Source organism: Lepidochelys kempii, chromosome 1 (genome assembly GCF_965140285.1).
Source record: "Lepidochelys kempii isolate rLepKem1 chromosome 1, rLepKem1.hap1, whole genome shotgun sequence".
Lineage (NCBI taxonomy): Eukaryota > Metazoa > Chordata > Testudines > Cheloniidae > Lepidochelys > Lepidochelys kempii.
The window spans coordinates 249,006,714-249,028,950 of NC_136380.1; the positions used below are offsets into that span (position 1 = coordinate 249,006,714).

General features: G+C 40.6%; 1 protein-coding gene across 3 annotated transcripts in view; it reads left to right on the plus strand.

The window, feature by feature from the left end:
* The window catches only part of BRAF (B-Raf proto-oncogene, serine/threonine kinase), a 119,304-nt gene that overhangs the window by 76,397 nt on the left and 20,670 nt on the right, over positions 1-22,237 (plus strand). The window contains exons 8-18 of one of the 3 annotated variants that reach the window (XR_012156060.2): positions 6,005-6,164; positions 9,345-9,381; positions 10,818-10,937; positions 13,805-13,941; positions 14,693-14,810; positions 15,155-15,239; positions 15,655-15,831; positions 17,613-17,659; positions 18,592-18,710; positions 20,172-20,303; positions 21,060-21,263. Coding sequence is in view for 2 of the 3 variants with exons in the window: in XM_073322392.2 (XP_073178493.1) it covers positions 6,005-6,164; positions 9,345-9,381; positions 10,818-10,937; positions 13,805-13,941; positions 14,693-14,810; positions 15,155-15,239; positions 15,655-15,831; positions 17,613-17,659; positions 18,592-18,710; positions 20,172-20,303 (1,132 nt within the window). In the remaining variant the exon portion in view is untranslated. The remainder of the gene's footprint in view (positions 1-6,004; positions 6,165-9,344; positions 9,382-10,817; positions 10,938-13,804; positions 13,942-14,692; positions 14,811-15,154; positions 15,240-15,654; positions 15,832-17,612; positions 17,660-18,591; positions 18,711-20,171; positions 20,304-21,059; positions 21,264-22,237) is intronic. The other 2 variants (XM_073322392.2, XM_073322400.2) reach the window with 2 other exon arrangements.

Consider the following 22,237-nt stretch of genomic DNA (forward strand, 5'->3'; position numbering starts at 1 on the left):
CTCAACCCCTATGGTATGGCAAACCATGGGCCTAACCACCGCCACCCTTTCCACTGCCCTAGTGGCCCTAATGGGGTCCCTGGACGGCATACAAACGCCATGTCTCCAGAACATCTAGTGTGACACCTCATGAACCTTTGAGGCGCTCTCCCTCAGCCACAGTATCCAGAGCCCCTGAACCTCCTGAAGGGATCATGAAAGAAGAGGTGGTCAGATTTGAGGAGGAGGTCACACTACATCTCTTCCTCCTCTCTAGCCATGGCAGTGATGCCTTCTCTGCAGTCTCTAGCAAACGACTTCAGGCTATTTCAAGATGTAGCAAAACGGGTGACAGATGCTTTGCAGATACCTCTTGAAGAGGTTAAAGACACCCATCATAAACTGCTGGTCATCTTGCACTCCTCCTCTTCCTCCAGAATAACCCTCCCCATTAACAAGGTCCTTCTGGACCCATCCAAGCTTATATGGCAAACTCCATCATTGGTCACGCCTACCTGCAAATGGGCCGATAAGAAATATTATGTCATGGCTAAGGATACAAAATTTCTTTTTTCCCATCCCCTCCCTAATTCGATTGTTGTGGATGCAGTGAACTCCCTAGGTCCTCAACACCAGGTTAAGTCCACCCCTTATGACAGTGACTGGAAGCGTCTCGACCTATTTGGGAGAAAGGCCTATTTGTCCACCACACTGTAATTTAGAATGGCAAATTATCAGGCCCTGACAACAAAATACAATTACATCAGTTACTCCAAGCTCAACACATTTATTGATCAGCTCCCGGGATCACACCAGGAACAGTTTCATGCCATTGTTAACGAAGGACAACTGGTGGCCAAGACAGGACTGCAGTCAGTGCTTGCTGCAACTGAGACAGCAGCCCAGTCCATTTCTACAGCTGTTGTTATGTGGCGAGCATCACGGTTGCACTTGTCCAGCTTCCCTTTGAGGGCAACAGATTTTTTACCGAGAAGACTGACGTGTCCCTCCATACTCTCAAAGATTCTCGGGTTACTCCTTGGTCATTAGGGATTTATATACCTGACAAAAAAGAACCTCAACATAAATCCTGCACAGCACACTTTCCAACTCAGTGCTACTATGAGCTGCAAAAGAAAAATCCAGATTTTCGAAATGCAAACCGTCAGACCCTCAGTCTTCCTCTTCACAACCATCCGCCTCAAAACATCAGTTTTGATGCCTTGATCAGGGCGCCGAGAGACCACTCTCCTCAACACCAACTCCAGCTAGCCAACCTGTCGCATTCATTTGGGTGCCGCCATGCTCCGTACCACAACTGGGAACAAATAACATCTGACAAATGGGTTCTGGAAATCATCCACAATGGGTGTACAATCTATTTTACCTTCCTCTCTCCTCCCCCAACACCCTTCCCCATCCCTCTTCAGGGACTCTTCTCATGAGAGTCTGTTTCAACAAGCAATAGATCACCTCCTCCACGTAGGAGCTGTGTCTCAGCACCTATGAGGCAAAGGTTTTTACTCTTTTTATTTCCTGATACCAAGAAGAAGGGAGGTTGGAGACCCCATACTGGACCTCAGAGCACTGAACAAGTTTGTCAAGGCTCAAAAATTCAAGATGGTCACACTAGCAGTGATTATTCCATCTTTGGGACAGGGAGATTGGTTCTCAGCCCTCAACCTACAGAATGCCTATTTCCACATATCAATCTTTCCTTCTGACAGATGATTCTTCAGATTTACCCTGGACCAGGATCATCACCAGTACAGAGTATTCCCCTTTGGTTGCTCATCAGTTCCGAGAGTATTTTCCAACATCCTCTCCATAGTGGGGAGGGGATCATGATTTACCCCTACCTGGACTATTGTCTCCTCAGAATCATCTCCTTCGACGAGGCTCTTCAGATCACCCAAACAACTGTGGAGTTGTTCAGGGATTTGGCCTTACAGATCAATGTCCAAAAATCGATGTTAGCCCTGGTACAGTGCCTAGAATTTATAGGAGCCAATCTCAACTCATCACAGGCGAGGACGCTCCTTCCACAGCACAGGTCCACAACTTGTCCACACTCATAGATTCAGTACAAAACAGCCCTCAAATATCAGCTAGACACTGCCTTCAACTTCTGGGGCATCTGGCTGCAGGCAGGTCCCTGATAACTCATGCCAGGCATCACATGAGGTGTCTCCAGGTGTGGTTCTGCTCCGTTTACAGGCTGAACAGAGACAGGCTAGACAAACGTCTGTCACTGTCGTCCAAAGTCGAACACTCCCTGGACTAGTGGTAGGACCCAAGAAATGTCTGCACAGGAATCCCCCTTCTCGCAGACTTTCCCATCATTAGTACTCACCACTGATGCATCCCTCATAGGATAGGGCGCACATGTCAACAACCTCATGACACAGGGCAAGTGGTTATCCATGGAGACATCTCTTCACATCAACCACTTTGAACTCAGAGCGGTCAGATGCACTCACTTCCTTCTGCTGGCAAGAGGTACACATACAAGGGTCATGACAGACAACGTAGCGTGCATGTACTACATTACATGAACAAGGGGGATACCAGATTACCCTCCTTTTGCACAGAACCACTAAAGCTATGGAACGTGGTGCCTTTCCCACAGTGTCACAATATCAGCGTGTGTGTTACCAGGAGTGCAGAACACGACAGCAGACAGTCTCAGCCACAGCTTCCCACACGAGCACAAATGGGAGATGAACTCAGAAGTACTACACGACATATTCAGACGGTGGGGGACACATACTATAGACTTAATCACCACTTACCTGAACAAGAAATGTCCATGCTACTGCTCCAGGGCAGGCCTTGGACAACACTCCTTAGGGGACGCTCTCCTTCTCTTGTGGGATAAGGGCCTTCATACATCCCTCTATTATTAAAATTCCTGTTAAAAATAAAGAGAGGGAGCAAATGTCATACTGATTGCTTCCACCTGGCCGAGACAGCTGTGGTACCCTTACCTGTCACAGCTGGCAATGTGTTTGCCAACACCTTTTCAACCCAGTCCATACCTTCTCTTGCAGAACGAAAGACACACTCTCCACCCCAACCTGCGGATACTCCGGCTCAAGGCCTGGCTCCTTCATGGTTCAGCACATAGAAAGATCCTGCTCTGAGAAGGTTCAGAAAGTGTTACTACACAGTAGGAAATCAGCTACTCCTCAGAAGTACCTGTAAAAGTGGACTGCATTTCAGATTTGGTATAATTCCAAGCAAATTTTCCCCACATCTGCTGCTCTCCAAACGGAAATCAGGGCTCTCTCTTAGTTCACTGAAAGTACGCCTTGTGGCCTTTCATCAACAAATAGAGGGATACTCAGTGTTCTTGCATCCAACTGCAAAATGATTCCTCAAGGGCATAGTAAATCTTTTCCCCTAACTCAGGCATCCCACCCCAATGTGGGACCTAGAACTTAGAGTACTGAAGAGCCTGACTAGGCCACCCTTTGAACCCACGGCCACTTATTTGCTCACATACCTGTCAATGAAGACAGCATTCCTGGTGGTAATCACCTTGGCGAGGAGAATAGGGGAGATATCTGCACTGATGGCTCACCCCCCTTATACAGTATTCTTTCTCAGACCACACCCGAAGTTCATTCCCAAGGTGACTTTGGTTTTTCACATGAATCAACTGATTCGTCTCTCAACTTTTTACCCTAAGCCTCACTGGGATAGCAGGGAGGCTGTACTACACATGGTTAGAAGGACTCTGGCCTGTTACCTGGACAGGACAAAGACCCTTAGGAAATCTCCTAAGCTCTTCCTTTCCATTGCAGACTCATCAAAAGGTACAGCAATATCTACCCAAGACTCTCAAAAAGGGTCTCAAACTGCATTAAACAGTGTTATGAGATTTTCAAGATCATTCATCCATCTGAAATCTGTACACATTCCACCAGGTCAATTTCCACCTCAGTTGCCTTCCTCAAGAATGTCCCTATTTTGGAAATCTGCAGAGCAGCCACCTGCGTGTTTGTACGTACCTTGGCAGAACATTATGCAGTTACAGGTGACTCCGCTTCTGATGCCAACTTTGACACTGCAGTATTATCATCCATAATAGATGCACTTCCAAAGCCCCAGCCCTCCATTGGGGTACTGCTCATGAGTCACAGCAGAGCACCCATAGGGATACTACTTGAAGAAGAAGAGGAAGTTACTCACCTTGTGCAGTAAAGAAGTGTTCTTTGAGATGCATGTCCCTACGGGTGTTCCACGACCCACCATCCTCCCCTCTACTTTGGAGTTCTTGTCAGGGACTGCAATAGAGAAGGAACTAAGGGGGGTTTGCCCAAGCAGCACTGGTTAGCCTCATGGCAGAGCACAGTGGGGGTCACAGTACACATGCAGGCTGAATGGACACTGCTACCAAAGTTCTCTAAATCAGCAGCTCAGGGACGCAAGCACACCCTCACTGTGGCTCTTTGGGCTAATGTTGATTTCTAATTTGACTCCTGAACCACTGAGGTCTGAGTACCATTGTCTTAAAGTAAATGATGCAAGCGATCCTAGATGGGAAAACTCAGGGTCCCTTATTCCCTTGCGAATGTTCCCCAGAAGGAAAAGAAAATCAGGACAGATCTTGCTTACCTGATGCTTAGCTTTTTGGAGAAAGGTAGTGAGTGCACAATAATTTAGTTGAAAGAAGCCATCTATTTCTAGGGCCTATGCTAAACTGTATATAATCCCTAATGAAAAATGGGATAAATATGGCTCTGCCCATAAGGTAGACTTCAAGATATCCTCCTTGGGTTAAAAATAAAAAAAGACCCTGTCTCTGTTGAGGGTGCTGTTTCCCCTAAAGATCAGTGAATAAAAGATTAGAAAGAATTTATTTAAAGGGGACGGTGATAGAACCTTGTTGGTGCTGCATGCTGCTTTGTCCTTTGCCTCCACTTCTAAAGCCCTTCCCTATCCTAGCCTTTGTGGATGTGGTTAACTCATCTATCAGTCTCCAGACTAGAGGACTGCTGTTATGAGAAGATATATTTACAATTAGTTCAAATTGACTGTTACCTGCTATCGAGTGTGCTGTAAGTGTAAAGTTACCTTTGAAGAAGAAAAGCAAGCATTTGTCATTGACTTTTTGCCTAAATCTATTAAATCTTACCAACAGACCCAGCAATGATTGACCTTTAATTGAATAATAGTCAAATATTGATTTACTACCCTTATCTAGAGTAGCAAGATAAGTGACATCTTGCCTTTTTATTAATAAAAAGATAGGCACATATGGATACTTTCTCTGTTAAGTAAATGACACAGGACTCCACATATCAAAGGTTAAGGTTTTAGCGACATTTTAATGACCTGTAACAGCTACTTTTCCTCAAAAACTGGTCTAAATATTCTGAACTGTAGGTTTCAGGTCAAAACTCTACAATTCAGTGATTGTAATATTTATAAGTAATTTTTAAAATATTTAATTGTTCTAAGTGATTTGCTGAAGACAAAGGTTAAAAGTTAGTATTTTTATTTTTAGTTTGATACTAATAATTCCAATTACAATGACAGCTGTAACATTATCTTTGCTAACTTATAGTTTTCAGTCCATCTCTACTGCGCAGCAATCCTATTCTTATATACACTTTATTCTGCGAGATCATTCAAACGCAGGACACTGTTGGAGTACATCACCTTTAATTCTCATTGGGTTACCGTTCAGAAAGGGGAACCACATTTGCTCCTTAGTATAAGAAGCTGTGGAGCAGCCCATTCTCTGCAATGCGCATCTGGCCTCATGGATTCCCAGCATAAAGGGATTAACGTGGGTAGCTAGATGCACTAAAGATTGTTTATGCTTTAACCCCAGAACATTCTGTTTCACCGTTTTGTAATTAGGGAGAGCTCACAGAGCAGGGATTAGTTACAATTAATTCTAGGGGAGTATAGACAGTTAAATATAAATTGGTTCTGTTTGGGTCTTTATACTGGCCTACTAGTGAAATGATCTTTGTACCCCTAAATCTTCTTTTTCCTTGACTTTGTTTCTCAGACCACCAATTCTTCCTAGTCCTTCTCCTTCAAAATCCATTCCAATCCCACAGCCCTTCCGACCAGCAGATGAAGACCATCGGAATCAATTTGGGCAACGAGACCGCTCGTCTTCAGCACCCAATGTGCACATCAATACAATAGAGCCTGTCAATATTGATGTAAGTATCAATAACCGTAACGGTGGAGTTGATCAGCTTTCTTAATATGTGCTGCTGAGCTCGTAAAACAAACTACTGTTGTTGTTCTAAATAAATCATTGTTCAACTGCTTAAATCTTCATAAATCCTAACTAACAAGAGAAGAGTTTTTACCAGTCAGAGCTGGGAAAAAATCAGGCAGTCCCTTCACAGATAATATTGAATCTCTCTTGGCAATCATATCTCCATTTCTCCACACAAGCACACTCCCACAAACAATTAGTTTTAAGATAAATTCCTGAACTTGTTATTGCTAGCAACACCCCACAGTGATGCTCTTGAAAAGCCAGTAACAACTCTTGCAAGACATCCCAAATACTGGAAATGTTTTAAATGTTTGATTTCTTGTATCACTTACAATGGGAATAATGTTTCTGGCATTGGAGGATGTGGTTCTTGCAATAAACTTGAATTTGAAATTACCAGATGCTGCTTTGAATCTCAGAAATGGTTTATTGTTCCACATGTAACACCCTTAACATTCTCCTTGAACCTCCAATAATTTTCTACAATATGATTGTCTTGAATTTTTTTGTCTGTATCCTTTGACATTGTGGAGGTTGAATTTTAACATGTATGAAAATGAAGGACAAATACATTGTTTCAAACTAGGCATAATGCTGTCCAGCACTATGCAAACTACTACTAACACCAATATCTTCCCAGTTTTTCTAACACATACCTGTATCCTAGCAAGACAAGATGAGTAAGGTAATATCTTTTATTGGATCAACTTCTGTTGATGAGAGAGACAAGCTTTCGAGCTTACACAGAGCTCTTCTTCAGGTCTGGGAAATGCACTCAGGAGTGTCACAGCTAGATACAAGGTGGAACAGATTGTTTAGCATAAACAGTTAACATACATTTTCAAGGGACCATTTGAGGAAGTGGCCTCCCCAAACACCTCCCCAGTCATAGGAGGCAAAGGAGGGGGTGAAAGATGGGGGAAGGTGGGGGGGAAAGGGTGAGAGATTTAATGGATTATAGCATGTTGTAAGAAGCCATAAATTCAGTGTCTCTATTCAGTCCATGATTTTTTAGTTTCTAGCAAAGTCATGAATTTAAGCTCCCAGGCTCGTCTTTTGAAGGTGTGCAGGTTTCCTTTGAGGAGGAGGACTGAGAGGTCGAATATAAAATGATCTTTTTGTGAAAAGTGTTCACCCACATATGATATGGTATTTTTGTCTTTTAGCATTTTTCTGTGTGAGTTCATTCAAGAATGTAGTGATTGTCTTCTTTCACCTATGTAGTTGATATTGGGGCATTTAGTGCACAGGATGAGGTACACTTCACGTTGTGATAGGCATATGTAGGATCTTGAAAGGTGTGTTGTGGAGAGTGTTGACCATGGAGAGATATGTCTACTGGTTTTGTATCTGTTCTGGCAGGGTCTGGTACTGCTTTGAGTTGGTGTATCCTGGTCTCTGGGGAGCTTGCTTCTGATGATGAGCTTGGAGAGATTGGGGTTGTGTTTGAAGGCCATAAGACAGGGTTCAGGAAAGATTTCTTTCAGGATGTGGTCTCTATTGAGTATGGGTTTTAACTGTTTAATGATACCCCATATGGGTTCCAATGTTGGGTGATAGATGACAACTGGGGATGTACAGTTGAAGGGGGTTTTATTTCTATAGTGAAGCAGGTTTTCTCGGGGTATCTGAGTGACCCATTCCATGACGTGATCTACTTCTCTGATGGAGTGTCCTTGTTTGGTGAAGGAGGTTTTAAGTGTGTTAAGGTGTATATCCTGGAATTTCTCCTCAAAACATGTTCTGTGGTATCTGAGTGCCTGGCTGTAGACAACAGATTTCTTGGTGTGTTTGCGGTGGTTACTGGATCTGTGAAAGTAGGTATGGTGATCTGTGGCTTTATGTATATAGTTGTCTGTAGGGTTCCATTGTTGAAGCTGATCGTGGTGTCCAGGAAGTTGATGTTAGTGTGGGAGTGTTCTAGAGAAGGTTTAATTGGTGGGTAGTAGTTATTGAAGTTGTGGAGGAAATCTGTAAGGGAGTTTATGTTGTCTGTCCAGAGGATGAAAATATCATCAGTGTATCCCAGGTATATCATTGGTTTCATGGTGCATTTGTCCAGAAATCCTTCCTCAAGGTGGCCCATGAAGAAGTTGGCATATTTGGGAGTCATCCCCAGTATCCATGGTTGTTCCCATTGTTTGGACAAAGTGTTGTTCAATGTAAAATTGTTATGGGTGAGGATAAAATGGCTGAGTTTGGCGATGTGATTGGGGTTCTAAAGCCTGAATCCTGGCTTTTAGTACCCTTACCTGTCCGCTAGCCTGCCCTCTGAAAATCACTGAGTTAGCAGTTGAGTGGCTTTGATTTAGCAGCAAAGTTACCAAAACATAAAGATGAACAAACTCCTTGAACTTGTTATCTAAGTAGGAGCAAAAGGTTAGTACATTAACCTACTGGGTCACCAAGCCATCAAATTCAAACACTTAAGGCTCATTGATGAAAGGTGATGCACGAAGGGAATTTGCATAACTTTTCTCTGTTCAAAAATTGCTGTTTACTACTACTTGTAAAATTGCTCAGTTATTGTTATGATCCCTGGATATTTTGTAGCAAATGCAATCAGTGCATACTACATCGCAACCTAAAAGAACCTGATAAAATTAATTAACATCTTTGAAAAGAACTTGAGTGCATTTGGTGTAGAAATCAGGTACCTTGTTACAGGAAAAGATTAAGCAAAGTTTTGTGAATCGGTATCGTCCACGTAAGAAATTGGTGTCCCAGCTTCTAATGTGACATTCAAGAGCATTTTGTGTCTCAAACAACATAACTGGAAAGATGATTCCTGATTTGGTTCAATTTTCCTCCTTTCATGTTGACTAATTGCAGGCCTAAATCAATACCTACAAGCATGCATCTATTTTAACTAGATTACACTAGGTTACACTATTTGAAATTAAGATATTTCTTAAAGTTTCATACATTATTCTATATATTTTGTGTGCTACTGTAATTATTAGATTGTAAGCTCTTCAGGGCAGAGGCTGGCTTTTACTCTTTGGACAATTCTTAGTGTGATGGAACGTCAGTCCTGATGGGGGTTTGTAGGCAATACAATGATACAAATAACAATATATGAACCAGATATATACACTTGTGCTTTTGTTTATAGGACTTGATTAGAGACCAGGGGTTACGAGGAGAGGGAGGTAAGTAGTCTTAGAACTATCTTCTCTTACTAAATGTAATTACATGATTGCCTTAGCCCCTCCCCTTTGTAGTACTTCATTCCTCCAAACACAGACACAAGAGAGAAATGTGAAGAGAGCAATGAAATGTATTTATATTTGTTTGTCCGTGATGTTTAGCATCTGTCTGATAAGGGTTTCAGTCATTCACCAGTCATTCTAGGAGTGGGGGAGAGGGAAGGAGGAAAGGCTGTGAAATGGTAGCTAGTGTTTTAATTTTAAAATAATTTTATTTCTAGAGAAGGGGAATCCCCTCTGTTCCTGATGGAGCCTTGAGGATTCCCCGCAACATATACTTAAATCTCCTATCCCATTCTCAAAGCCCTTTATGCCCAGCCACTACCCTTCCACCTAAAGAGTCATCAGGGACTTCCTTTGAAGTCTGTCGACATGTTTTATGAACCTGGCCATATAAACTGGTGTGTCTCCTAAATGGCATGAGATACTTGAGCTCCTTCTTCCCCTCTCCCCAGCTGAAGCTGCTGCTTTGCTGTACTGCATGCCTTTGTTAACCTGGGAAACAAATAATTATGACTATTAAAGCCTGATCTCTTGTGTGCCTTTCAACAGCACTATTGTAGACAGCCTTAACTCTTAGCGAAGGCAAAATTAGTGAAAAAAAACACAATTATCATTTTTCTTCACGTGTCACACTCACTACTGTGAAGTCTGTTTTCCCCAGGAAAAACCCTAAGCACTGGCTGTCAAGGTCTTGTGAAAACATGTCCTTTGCTGTACTTAGTTACTTGAGATGACATAGGTGACTCATAATAAAGAGGAGATGCATGTGACCACTCACCCAGCTCCAAATAATGAACAGGCCTGATATTTCCTATTAACTGTGACTTGCTTCACCCCTCAGCAAAGTCTTGAGTTAGCCTGATTTCTCTAGCTCAGTGGCTAGGATCTTACACCTTAAGCTACAGCTGACTTTGGTTTTGCCATCTGTATCTGTTAACTAGTAAGGTGGTAGCTGGCTACTGCTTTGTGTTTTCAGGAGCTGTGATTCCTTATACTGGCTATAGTACCAGCCCCCTTTTTTCCTCCTTAAATCCGTGAACCTACTGATAAAGAAGTTGCCCATTTTAGCTATCTTGTATGTCTTGGTAGCTGTGGCTTTCAACAAGTTTTGCCCATTATGTCTAGCATTTAAATGTCATGCTATCATGTCAGTTTTAACTTTGGTCATAAGCTGTCTGCTTGGCATCTGAGAACAATTGGCTATTCCCATTCTTGAAAGCATGTTTTTAATAATTGGAGATGTTTTTTTCCTTCAAAATCCAGAAGTAGTCTATGAATAGGAGTCAAAGCCTCCTAGTTATTTCCCATGACTTCTTTCATTTCTTCTGTGTGTCTGTCTTCCTGTCTCTGCCTGCCCGTCTCTTTCTCTCTAACAGCCCCTTTGAACCAGCTGATGCGCTGTCTTCGGAAATACCAATCCCGGACTCCCAGTCCCCTCCTACATTCTGTCCCCAGTGAAATAGTGTTTGATTTTGAGCCTGGCCCAGTGTTCAGAGGTAGTTGGGCTCTTCTTTCTCGTTTTCACCCCAAACAAAATAAGTAACACCACAGATGCTGTTTGTGCCTCACCCTCACACCGTGTGTATGTAAGTGTGTGAGTTTACCAAAACACATCAGTTTTTTGCTTGGCCTGGCTGGAATGCTTTGAATGTGCTTTTCACACATACTCACTTCAACGTCTATACATATGCAACTACTGTATGTTAAATCTGACTTAAAGGTTCTAAAGCAAGGAATTTCAGAGTTAAGGTTTCCATACTGTCCCTAATATAACTTGTTTATTGCAGGGATCTCAGATTGCAGTGGAATGAGGCCAAGGACACAGTGACATCCTTAACTTTGAATTTTCTTGACTGTCAATTTAACGTTCTAAGAGTTTTCTATATTTTAACATTCTCTGTTTTTTTAAAGTACTGTAAGAAATAAAATGCAAATTGCAAACATTTCCCTTGATATTTTGTTAGGTCTTAGGCTTTTGGAGATCACGTAAATGTCAACTTGCTGTGATTCATATGTTTTCAGAGAGTAGCACTGACATCAAGTTGGGGATCTAGATAAGTTGGATCAGATCAGACACTAGTGCAGTTATTGCAGTTCTCCGCATAGTCCCATTAAAGTCAATTCTTGTTTGTATACTAAAATTACTAAACAAGACCATCATTTTGACTTCTTATCAGGCCTAAGGATCTCTCAGGCATGAGGCTGTCAATAGATTTGTTGTTGTATTGTACAAAATCCCAGAGTACTCAGTGAGATTTCATATACTAAAGATACCAAGTATTAAACAATAGCCTACAATATTAATGTATATGTGTATATAGATAGATAGTAATGGATAGTCCAGTGCATATTGTATATGTTTTTCAAATACTACTATCCTGGCTGTTTCAAATATTTGTGTTTCAGAATACTAAGAGCAATTCACTTTATGGACTAAACTCTTGGACCATTGTTCCAATGATCTTTTAGAAGAGAGGCATTTGCAATTTGGTTTTTGTCTAACAGACATGACTAAACAAATCAGAATTAATTAAATATAGTGCATAAAATATATCCTCAGATTGCAGGCTGATGGCTTGGTGTACAAGTTTCAGTCCAAGAGAAGCTGAAGTAGTCAAACTATAATTACTGGAAAAACAAGGCTTCTAGATTACTTACAAATAGATTAACTAAAGCAGTTCTAACTTTGTGCTGTAATCATATTCTCATGGAAGGATGAGTATTGTGTTGCTATCTCTGAATCTAGTGTTTAAAGTTGAGTACAAGAACCTACCTCTAAGGAGGAAACCATTCTCTTTGAACTTTGACATTACAGCTAAAATCTATGATAAGGTAGAAAAATTGCATCTGTACTTTAAATGTCAGATAGTTACATTGAAATATTTGTAATTCAGAAAAATGGGAAAATTAACACACAAAGCCTAGCTACTACAATATTAGTATAAAAAGGAGGAACTATTAAAGTATTAGAATTAAAAACAAAACAAAACCACCCTTGCAAAATCAGTGGTTTCCAACTATTGGTACATGTCTGCTTAGGTAAGACACCTGGCATATTTATCAGTACTGGTGCTTCACACCCTTGTGATAATATTCTAGCTACTCTTTCCCAACCTTTATGATGAGTTTTCATGATGATCTGTGTATCCCTTTTGTCTGCCTCCTCTTTTTAACACTGGGTTTTGGAGCAATGAGATCAAACCTAATTGAAAGGGCAGTAGCAGCCAAGGTCTCAGTCTAGCAGACAGGTATATCCTGTAAAATAGGAACCATTGAGCTAGTTCAGCAGTTATGAATTGGAATTTTAATACTGCATCAGTAGAAGTCTCCTTTCTAACAAGAATGGAGCTGCTGCATGAATCAGAGGAAGGAAAAATAAGTGGCTAGTACCAGTTCCTCAAGCACCACTGTAATAGAAAACATCTGTGAAATACTGGAGGTTTTGCATGGTGACCTGTAATGATTAGCAGAGCAGCACAAACTTAACTAATAAGTGGCCCTGTTTTATGTCCCTTGCGTTGGGAGTGTCAGTTTAACCTTGCTACTAATAATTATAGGATATTTTAGAAATTAGTATCTAGTTTGAAGTGTTCTGTATAAACAAGCATTGAAGCTCTGAAATGCAGTCCTGTTATTAGTGACATTTCTCTGTGTAGCTTTGTTTACATACACTGTATGCTAGGCAGATGGACTGCTCTTTTTGTATTTAATGGAATAAAACTCAAGTAGCTAACTAAAGTACTTGTTCTATTGAATCCCCAATGCACTCTAGTATGCTACTTTGAAATAAGTGCCCTCTGCTAGCAGCTAGCTTTGAAACAGCCAAATGTTTTTGAGATGGCACTTGAGGACTCAACTGGAAAACATCCCCAGCTTTTATAGTCCATCCATTTTAATCCCAATTTGTTGCATCCCTGCAATTGTCAGGGCCCTAAAAAGTTGGCAACAGCAAGTCTGGGAAGCTGGCTCTGTTAACTAAAGTATTACATTTTTATTTTTGTTATCAAAGAATCTGGATATATCAAAAATAATGTGTAGTGGTGCTTTTGTTTTTCAAAGAGACTGTCCTTTTAATAAATCAGTAATAAGACATTGAAGACTCTTTGGCATACAGGAATGTTTGCTGTAGATTAAATTTTGGTCTTTCCTGCTTTCTGAGTAAGACTTCAATACAAATCAGATATTAATACAGTATTCCTAAGTGCACGTTTCCGTACTCTTAACATTTACATTTGAGTTTGGAGATACAGCATCTTAAACACAATTCCTGCACTTAATATTTTTTACAATAGATTAATATATAAACTATCTTTATAAAAAAGTTTACATAAAAATTCTTCCATTTATCTAATCTCCAATTTAGGTTCAACCACCGGTTTGTCTGCCACCCCACCTGCCTCTTTGCCTGGGTCCCTTACCAGTGTGAAAGCTTTACAGAAGTCCCCTGGACCACAACGAGAGAGGAAGTCATCCTCATCCTCAGAAGACAGGAATAGAATGGTAAGGAGCAGATCAACTATGTTTTACTGCTTTTGTATTAGGCATCCTTATTCCTTCATCAAAGCCATCTAGAATTATTCTGGAGAAACTGATATTTGCTATCATATACGTTAAGCCAATAAATAAGATAACAGGACAACATGAGGCTACTTGGACTGATGTATGAATTAGTTGTAAATCACTGAGTATATACAGATTTTCTAGGTGACATCCAAAAGATTCTATATGCTTCATAGCATGGTGCTGATCTCCCTGAGAGAAAAACTTCTAAAATTTTCTTACATCTCACAAATGTTAGCTTCCTGATTCTAGATTTAGCCTAATCCCCTGAAAGTTATTGGGTTTTTAAAATTAGCAATTTAACCATTATTTGTCTTTCAAATTCCAACCTAGTCATGAGTTTTTTTTGGTTTATTAATAATATCTCAATTTTACTTGTAATAACTTCCAAAAATCTGACTCAGTGATGAATGCCTCCATGATAGGAAATTATTTAGTGCACCTCTGTGCCAGAGTACAAAGAGGTACAGTATGTGCTCATCTTGAAAAAAATCAAAACCACTTAAGAGTAAAGATTAAATTATAAATAAAATATTACTAAGTATTTACTCTGGAAATCAAATGAAAATAAATTTTGCATGATGATAAATGACCTATTAAGTCTTCAGGTTTAGAAAGATACCCAAGTAGCCTTTAGCTGTGAAGAAACCTGTTTTAATGAAGATTACTACAGTTGCATTTCTTTTCAAAGAAAACCCTTGGTCGACGGGATTCAAGTGATGATTGGGAGATACCAGATGGGCAGATTACAGTCGGACAAAGGATAGGTTCTGGATCATTTGGAACAGTCTACAAGGGAAAGTGGCATGGTATATAATCATTGTGGCAAAGTACTGTTACCAAGCTTCATAGAGGAAGTTGTCTGGGTGTTTTTTATTTAATTTTTCATTTAAACAAAGCAGTAGATCAAATGTGTGATACTGGAACTTCAACAAGTTAAGAAACAGATCTCTTGCTAATTTTAGTGAGCAAAGTAATTATCACACTAAAGATTAATCCTAATTACTCATGAGCCTGAAGTTCCATCTTTTATTGAATAAAGATTTCCAAAAGTATGTGTATGTGTGTTGTGATCTATGTTGCATTTCCTCATTGAGTCATCTGTGTATACTATATACATCTTAATTTTGTTTATTAAATGGCTATTTTTAAGGTGACGTGGCCGTGAAAATGTTGAATGTTACAGCACCCACGCCTCAGCAATTACAGGCCTTCAAAAATGAAGTAGGAGTGCTCAGGTAAGAATGTGTAAATTATCTTTTTGATGACATTAGATAATCAATATGCATTTACATTGCTTCAGGAGTTATAACTCTTGTGTATTCTATTCAGAACACTGCACTTATTCCCATTATAATAATATTCAGAAGGCGAAATAACTAGAATTTTTCAGAAATATTTTGGACCTATTCCTAGTTTTTCCTTTCTAAAGATAAATTTGAACAGTGAGCAATTCTTGAACTGTCATCAGAAGTGTTTAAATCCTTCCATATAGTGAAAGAAGTTTAGAATACTGCACACACCCAGGCTGTGATATTTCCTTGATGAAACCTGCATTTGTATATTAGTATGTCTAAAGGCAGCCACATCATCTGGATTGTGAAATTTCTATTAGTGCTTTAATTGATTTCCAGTAAAAATTTTCTTCTACAGGAAAACACGACATGTGAATATCCTACTTTTCATGGGTTATTCAACAAAGCCACAGTTGGCTATTGTTACACAGTGGTGTGAGGGCTCCAGTTTGTATCACCATTTGCATATCATTGAGACCAAATTTGAGATGATCAAACTAATTGATATTGCACGGCAGACCGCACAAGGCATGGAGTAAGTATTGCATCACTTGTTTGCAAATAAACTTTGAGATAATATTAAATTCTTCTTTTTCTTTTGCTCTGCACTTTAAGTGCAAAATGAAGTTAATATCTATGTACCATGGCCAGAGACCTATCCTGATGTGTCACATCAGTTTATGACAGTACTGAGTTATTGCTGCTGAGGAAAAGAGTAAAATAGGCCTTCTAATGTACTATTGTTAGAAGCATGGAGATATGTTACTCAACAAGGAATATTGTTCCAAGAAATAATATTTCAGCAGGAAATAAAGGTACTTAACAACAACAATGAAAGGTAGTTAGATAAACTTTAGTATGTGTAACTTTAGTCAGTCTATTTATCAAAGCCCCTGTAGTTCTCGTATTAAGAAGAGTGAAACAGTAAATGAGCAGAAATCTGAAAATCTGTATCCAGAGTATTTGATTAAAAACCAAATCCTGCAAACCCTTTAGCTATTGCCAACAATTTATTATAGTGGATGATCAATTCTAATATAAAACATAGAGTTTCAGGACTGAAGGAAGAATATTTATCAAAAAGATGGGATGTCAAGGTTTAATTGTGAGCTCTGAGATATAGTGTCAGGTTTAAAGCAAAGGAGCAAGTCAGCAGTCGTCATGATCTTTAACCTGAGGCTTATTAACACTGAGATTTTACCTAAAAATCCTAAAATAGCAGTAAAACAATAACTTTGGGGCTGTAATCTGTTGATTACTTTGAGAATTCATATGTGTGCTGTTTATAGTTTAGAATACAATCATATTTCATGCATTCAGTGAAAAACTCGGGTTGAATTATGTACAACAGTTGTAAATATGGGATTTTGCAAACTCTACTTGCCTTCTAGTAATTTATACAGTTTTACACATTGTAGGATCCCCATTCCAAGGCATCTAGCACCTTACAGTAAAAAATAAAATAGGAATAAAACAATCACTCCAAATGCGCAATGAGACAGAACTTTGCAATATACCAGAGAAGGCAGATTACCTCATTAGCATTCAGGATCAATTTCTTTACAGTTAACTTAAACATGTCAACCTCCAGTTCTGATACAGATATTTGAGTTTCTAATTTAAATAATATAATTCAGTATTTTAATAATACAGCTATTCATATCAACCTTAAAGAGCTCAGGACCTGATCCTGCAAGGACTGTGTGAGTAATCCTAACTCACATGGGTAGTCCCACTGAAGTCAATAGGACTATTTTTGTAAATAAGTGTTTATTGGACTCATATTCTGTACTTCAACAAATTAAAATACTAGTAAGGTCAGGATTCACCCTCTGACTGAAAAAATATCAAAGTGACTAAAGTTAATAGGACCAGTAGATAAGATGCTATGCTGAATACAGTGGTATTTTCAGTCAAGACTTGGTCTGGGGGTCACCATAAAGAAGGCTGAAAGCTGGAGCCATTCAACACAGAAAGTCATTTCAAAAGCTTTGGTTGAAATTCCCCGATGCTGGCTTCGAATGTTGAGTTAAACATTCAAAAAACAAATAAAAAACAAGGTTTCTGCAACATGGCGGGTTATGTTGTTCTTCAGCAATGTCAGATTTGACACTGGAAATCTAATTCTTTCTGCAAAACTGCTCCTGATTTGATAGGACTATCAAGGGTAACTGAAGATTTACTACTTTGACTCTATGCATATTTAATATGTAAACTGTTTGTTACTTCACTAGACTAGAGAGTGTACATTGAGCTATTGATGAATGAAACATCCCTTAGCCCACCCATCCCAAAACATTCTTTGTTTCTTTTCAGTTACTTGCACGCCAAGTCAATCATCCACAGAGACCTCAAGAGTAATAGTATCCTTTCCTAAAGATGTGACCTCGGAACATGACACCAAGCCTCTTTCTTCTGCCAGAAATGGACTTCCCAAAGTAAAAAGCAGCTCACAAGTGACTCTTTTCAGAATTCTTAGAGGAGAGTTGACATTTGGGTGGGAATGGGGTAATAGTACCAAGAGCAAAATAACATATACTCATTGCACCTTATAATGTGTTCACAAAGGGAAAACAAGTTTTCTTGAAGTATCAGCATTCACTTGAGATAACCATTCATCTTATGAACATGGGAAGGATCCTGACAACTCACTCACAAACTTCCATTATATCTGCAGTTTCCAGCAGCCCTTTAAGAATTTGACATTGTAATGTGATCATCTGGTCAATAGTCTGCCTAGTACTAATCTAACCATTATAGCTATCTTTAGAGCAGGGGTTCCCAAACTTGGTTTGTGGCTTGTTCAGGGTAAGCCTCTGGCGGGCCGCGAGACGCTTTGTTTACCTGAGCGTCCACAGGTGCGCCCGGTTGCAGCTCCCAGCAGCCCTAGTTCGCCGTTCCCAGCCAATGGGAGCTGTGGGAAGTAGTGCGGGCTGGGCCACTGCTTCCCACAACTCCCACTGGCCGGGAATGGCAAACCATGGCCACTGGGAGCTGCGGGCGGGCATACCTGCGGACGGTCAGGTAAACAAAGCGTCTCGCGGCCCGCCAGTGGCTTACCCTGAACAAGCCGCGAACGAAGTTTGGGAACCCCTGCTTTAGAGGATAGGACTTCACAGGTGCTGGCTGTTTGGAATCTAGGCCTATGAAAGAACTGATAACTTGAAAATTATACTGTGTATGGATGCTACAAACTGGTACACGTAACACTGCAGGTAGAGGGTCATTTCATGTGTTCGTGCGTGATAGGAAACTGTAGGATCAGTGCTTCTTTTCCTTTACATCTCCTCCATAGATATATTTCTTCATGAAGACCTTACTGTAAAAATAGGTGATTTTGGTCTAGCCACAGTGAAATCACGATGGAGTGGGTCCCATCAGTTTGAACAATTGTCTGGGTCCATTCTATGGATGGTAAGTAAAGGGGAATGGTGTATTCCTTTCAAATTATTTGGCTGTAGATGGCCTTTGAAGTGTCAGCTCCTGTTCTTTCAAAAGCTTTCCATTTTGACCAAAGGTCTCTGAACACCACCCCTCAAGCGTGCAGACATATAGAATCTGACTTAAGAAGACATGGTCAAGATCAACTAAATTAATACTTGTAACTCTTCTTTAAATACATTTTTAAAAAATCAGCAAAATCTGAAATGTTCTCATGTTTGTTTAAAAATAATTTGCTTTTAAGTTTGATATATTCAAGTGTAGCTGTTGTGAAGAAACTGTCATAAAGATTATCCAGATTGATTACCTCTTCAGAAGAAACTTATTTAAGGACTTCTGTTTAGCTCAGCTTCACCCCCACCCTCCCCCCACACACCTTAAAACTTTGATCGTGGTCCGGGTTGTTTTAGCACTGTTGTAATTCCAGTTTCAAAATTGCTTCTCAGTCTGTAAAATGTCAGTTTGCTTCTCATAGTACAGTAATGAACTCACCCAGTTTGATAGCCAATGGATTTAGAAATTCATGTTCAGATCCACCACATTAATGCTGTAGGCCCAGCAGTTCTGGACAGAGCCATCTCTTGGGTACGGCGAATCAGGGCAACCGCTCTGGGCTCCATGCTTCAGTGTGGGTGTCGTGCAGGGCAGGGGAAGGCGCCAGTCTGGCCGGGGGGGGACGGGGGGAGGTAAGGGTGCCTGGGGCTCCAGGCCAGCTCAGAGGTTGGGGTTACAGGTTTAGGGAACCAGGGGGGCCTGGTGCCGGTAGCAGGGGTTGGGCCTGCACTCACTGGTGGGAAGCGTGTGTTGTATTTCTTTTTCTTGCTTGCCCACTGCCGCACTGGCCGCCAGCATCCTAGGGCTGCCAGAACACGACAGTGCCAGGCTGACTCCATCCACTGCCCTTCTTCCCTGGACCCCTCCCTTTTCTGGGAGCCCCTAGCACAGGTGCCACCCTGTGACTCTCCATCTTCTCTCACCCCCCAGCACTTGTGTCTCCTCCCCACACCAGATTTCACCTGTATAAAAAATGTTCAGGGGGGGCCATTGAGGCTGATTTGTCCCGAGCCCCGCAGCCCCTTAGGGACGACCCTGGTTCTGGAACATCTGTTTCCAGCAGTGGACCTGAACAAATCCAATTACATGTTTCCAAAGTTACAAGATTTTAACAAATACCTCTGGGACAGTAACTAACTGAGAGAAATTGGGTAATCAGCACTGAGGAGAGAGAGAGAGAGAGAGCACATGCATGGAAGCCTGTGCGTTTTCCTGTTGAGCAGTCGGAGCCTAAAACTGAAAGACTGCGTTTGCGTGGCACCTCACTTGGTGTTGTTTCACTGTTTGTTTGTTCTTTTTTAATGCAAAAGTTTCATATTTGGTGTGTGAGATGGCAGCCTGACATGGTAAAATGCAGAATAATTCTCTTTCCTTTTACAGGCACCAGAAGTAATCAGGATGCAAGATAAAAACCCTTATAGCTTTCAATCAGATGTATATGCATTTGGGATTGTTCTTTATGAGCTGATGACTGGGCAGTTACCATACTCGAACATCAATAACAGGGACCAGGTAAAGAGAGTATGGGTTTGGGGAGGTTTTGATTGTACTTTCTCACTTGTCTGTTGTAGATGTTAGCTGCAATGTAGAATAATTTAGGCTAGTGAAATGAACGAGCTAATGTTTGTCAGCTGTCCCTTCTGCTCAGTGTAGATCCACTTTGGTCTCTTTTAATCCTTTTCTGTTTTTCTTACTGCAAGTGTGCGTTTTCAGATTCTGAAAACTATGTGGCAGGAATCTGCTTAAAGAGAGAACTTGTTATTTGTGGTAATCTAATTTAGTTTTAATGATCTGCAAAAAGCAGGTGATCTTCCGTATATTCACGTTTATCCTCCTTCCTGATTACTTCAAATTAACATAGCTTTGAAAAATAGTCCAGGAAAAGAACTGAGGAGGCCAACAGATTGTGTCCTATATTCATCTCATACATTGAAAAGCACATACATTAGTTAATTGAAATTCAGGATTTCAAGCCGCTCCCAGGGTCTGCTTAGTGAAACACATGGCTTTCTAAAGTGTGCATATCCTGGAAGAAGATAAGACAACTAATAAGATAAGAAGACAACTAATCAGTAAGTCGCACAGTGTTGAGGGAACATAGTGTGCCTCCATGTAACAATGTTCAGAGGCCTTACTTGCTTCATAATTTTCCAGTTTAATGTAGAAATTGGATGTATGTGTGTGTGTCATGGCCTTTAGTGAAAATTGTCTAAGGTCTGGGTGATGCCATTTGTTACATTGTTTGTGTCTCCATCCCTGTTTTTCTAGTGTCAATACTTGAGAAATGCAGCCATAGCAATGTTCATCCACAGAACTTAATTTTATATGGCTGTGTGACAGGGTGCTATCAGCAGCACCCTGATCACTGACATTGCTGCAGCCTGGAGAAGGCTGAAGGCCCAGCTGAGGGCAATTACACACTTTCTGATGGGGGACTGTGAGCATCTGGGTGACAATCACTGGGTTAACAAGGTAAATGGGGAGAATATAAGGGGAGGAAACAGTCAGTAAGAGGCAGCCTGGGAGGGGCTCAGAGGGTGAGCCTGGGCTGGGGAGTGAGGGCTGCAGGGAAGCCTACCCTTGCTATAAGCCGGTGTTGCATGCTCTTGTTATGTAAGAGGGGAATGAATACACACTTTGGTGAAAGATAAACAGCCCGGTGTGTGTTTGTGACTGAGAAACCAGCTTAACTGGCCAGGTAGTGAGGTTCACCAGGTAGTGACAGAGGTGCCCTGTGACAGGCTGCTTCCATATATGTCAGAATGCTTCACAGTTCATCAGATCTTGAGTGACTCATTTGTTTTCTTGTTTCTGCATTTTACATCTTTTAAAGGAGGGGGAAATGCCCACATTCCCAGCCAGTGGCCTGTAACCACGTACAAGTTGTACTTGGCCCTGTTTCATTTTAATTTTTTGACAGCTCTGACTCATGAATCAGTTTTGTCTACTTGGTGATAGACGAAACAAATTTTAAACCACAGGTGCAGCTGATGTGTAAAATGCAGTGAAATGCCTTGAGTTTATCTTCCTCGGTCCATTGACTGAAAAGGAAGTAAACAGGGCACTGTATGTTTTGACAGATCTAGGCCATGAAGAAAACAAACAGTTTAGCTATGACATGAAAAGTTAAGTCCAAGTTTGACAGTGGGCAAAATCTGTGTCACTCCTGCTTATTGGCTCTGTGATGTAATTGAACCCTAGAATGCCTCTTTATACATTATGCAGGCCTTAGATTAGGACTACTGTTCTTGTGTTGTTCCCCTACTCGTAAAGTTTAAAAAAAAAAAAAGTCCTTAATGTTAATTAAACCCGTAATATTGAAATCAGCAAACAAAAACAAATTATCAATAATTTCAGTGTTAAATATTTACTGTAGTCGAAAGAATGCTGTCTCCTGGATGGCAAAAAGTCTGTCTCTTTGGAGCAGAAGCAAGGGGTAGACTAGA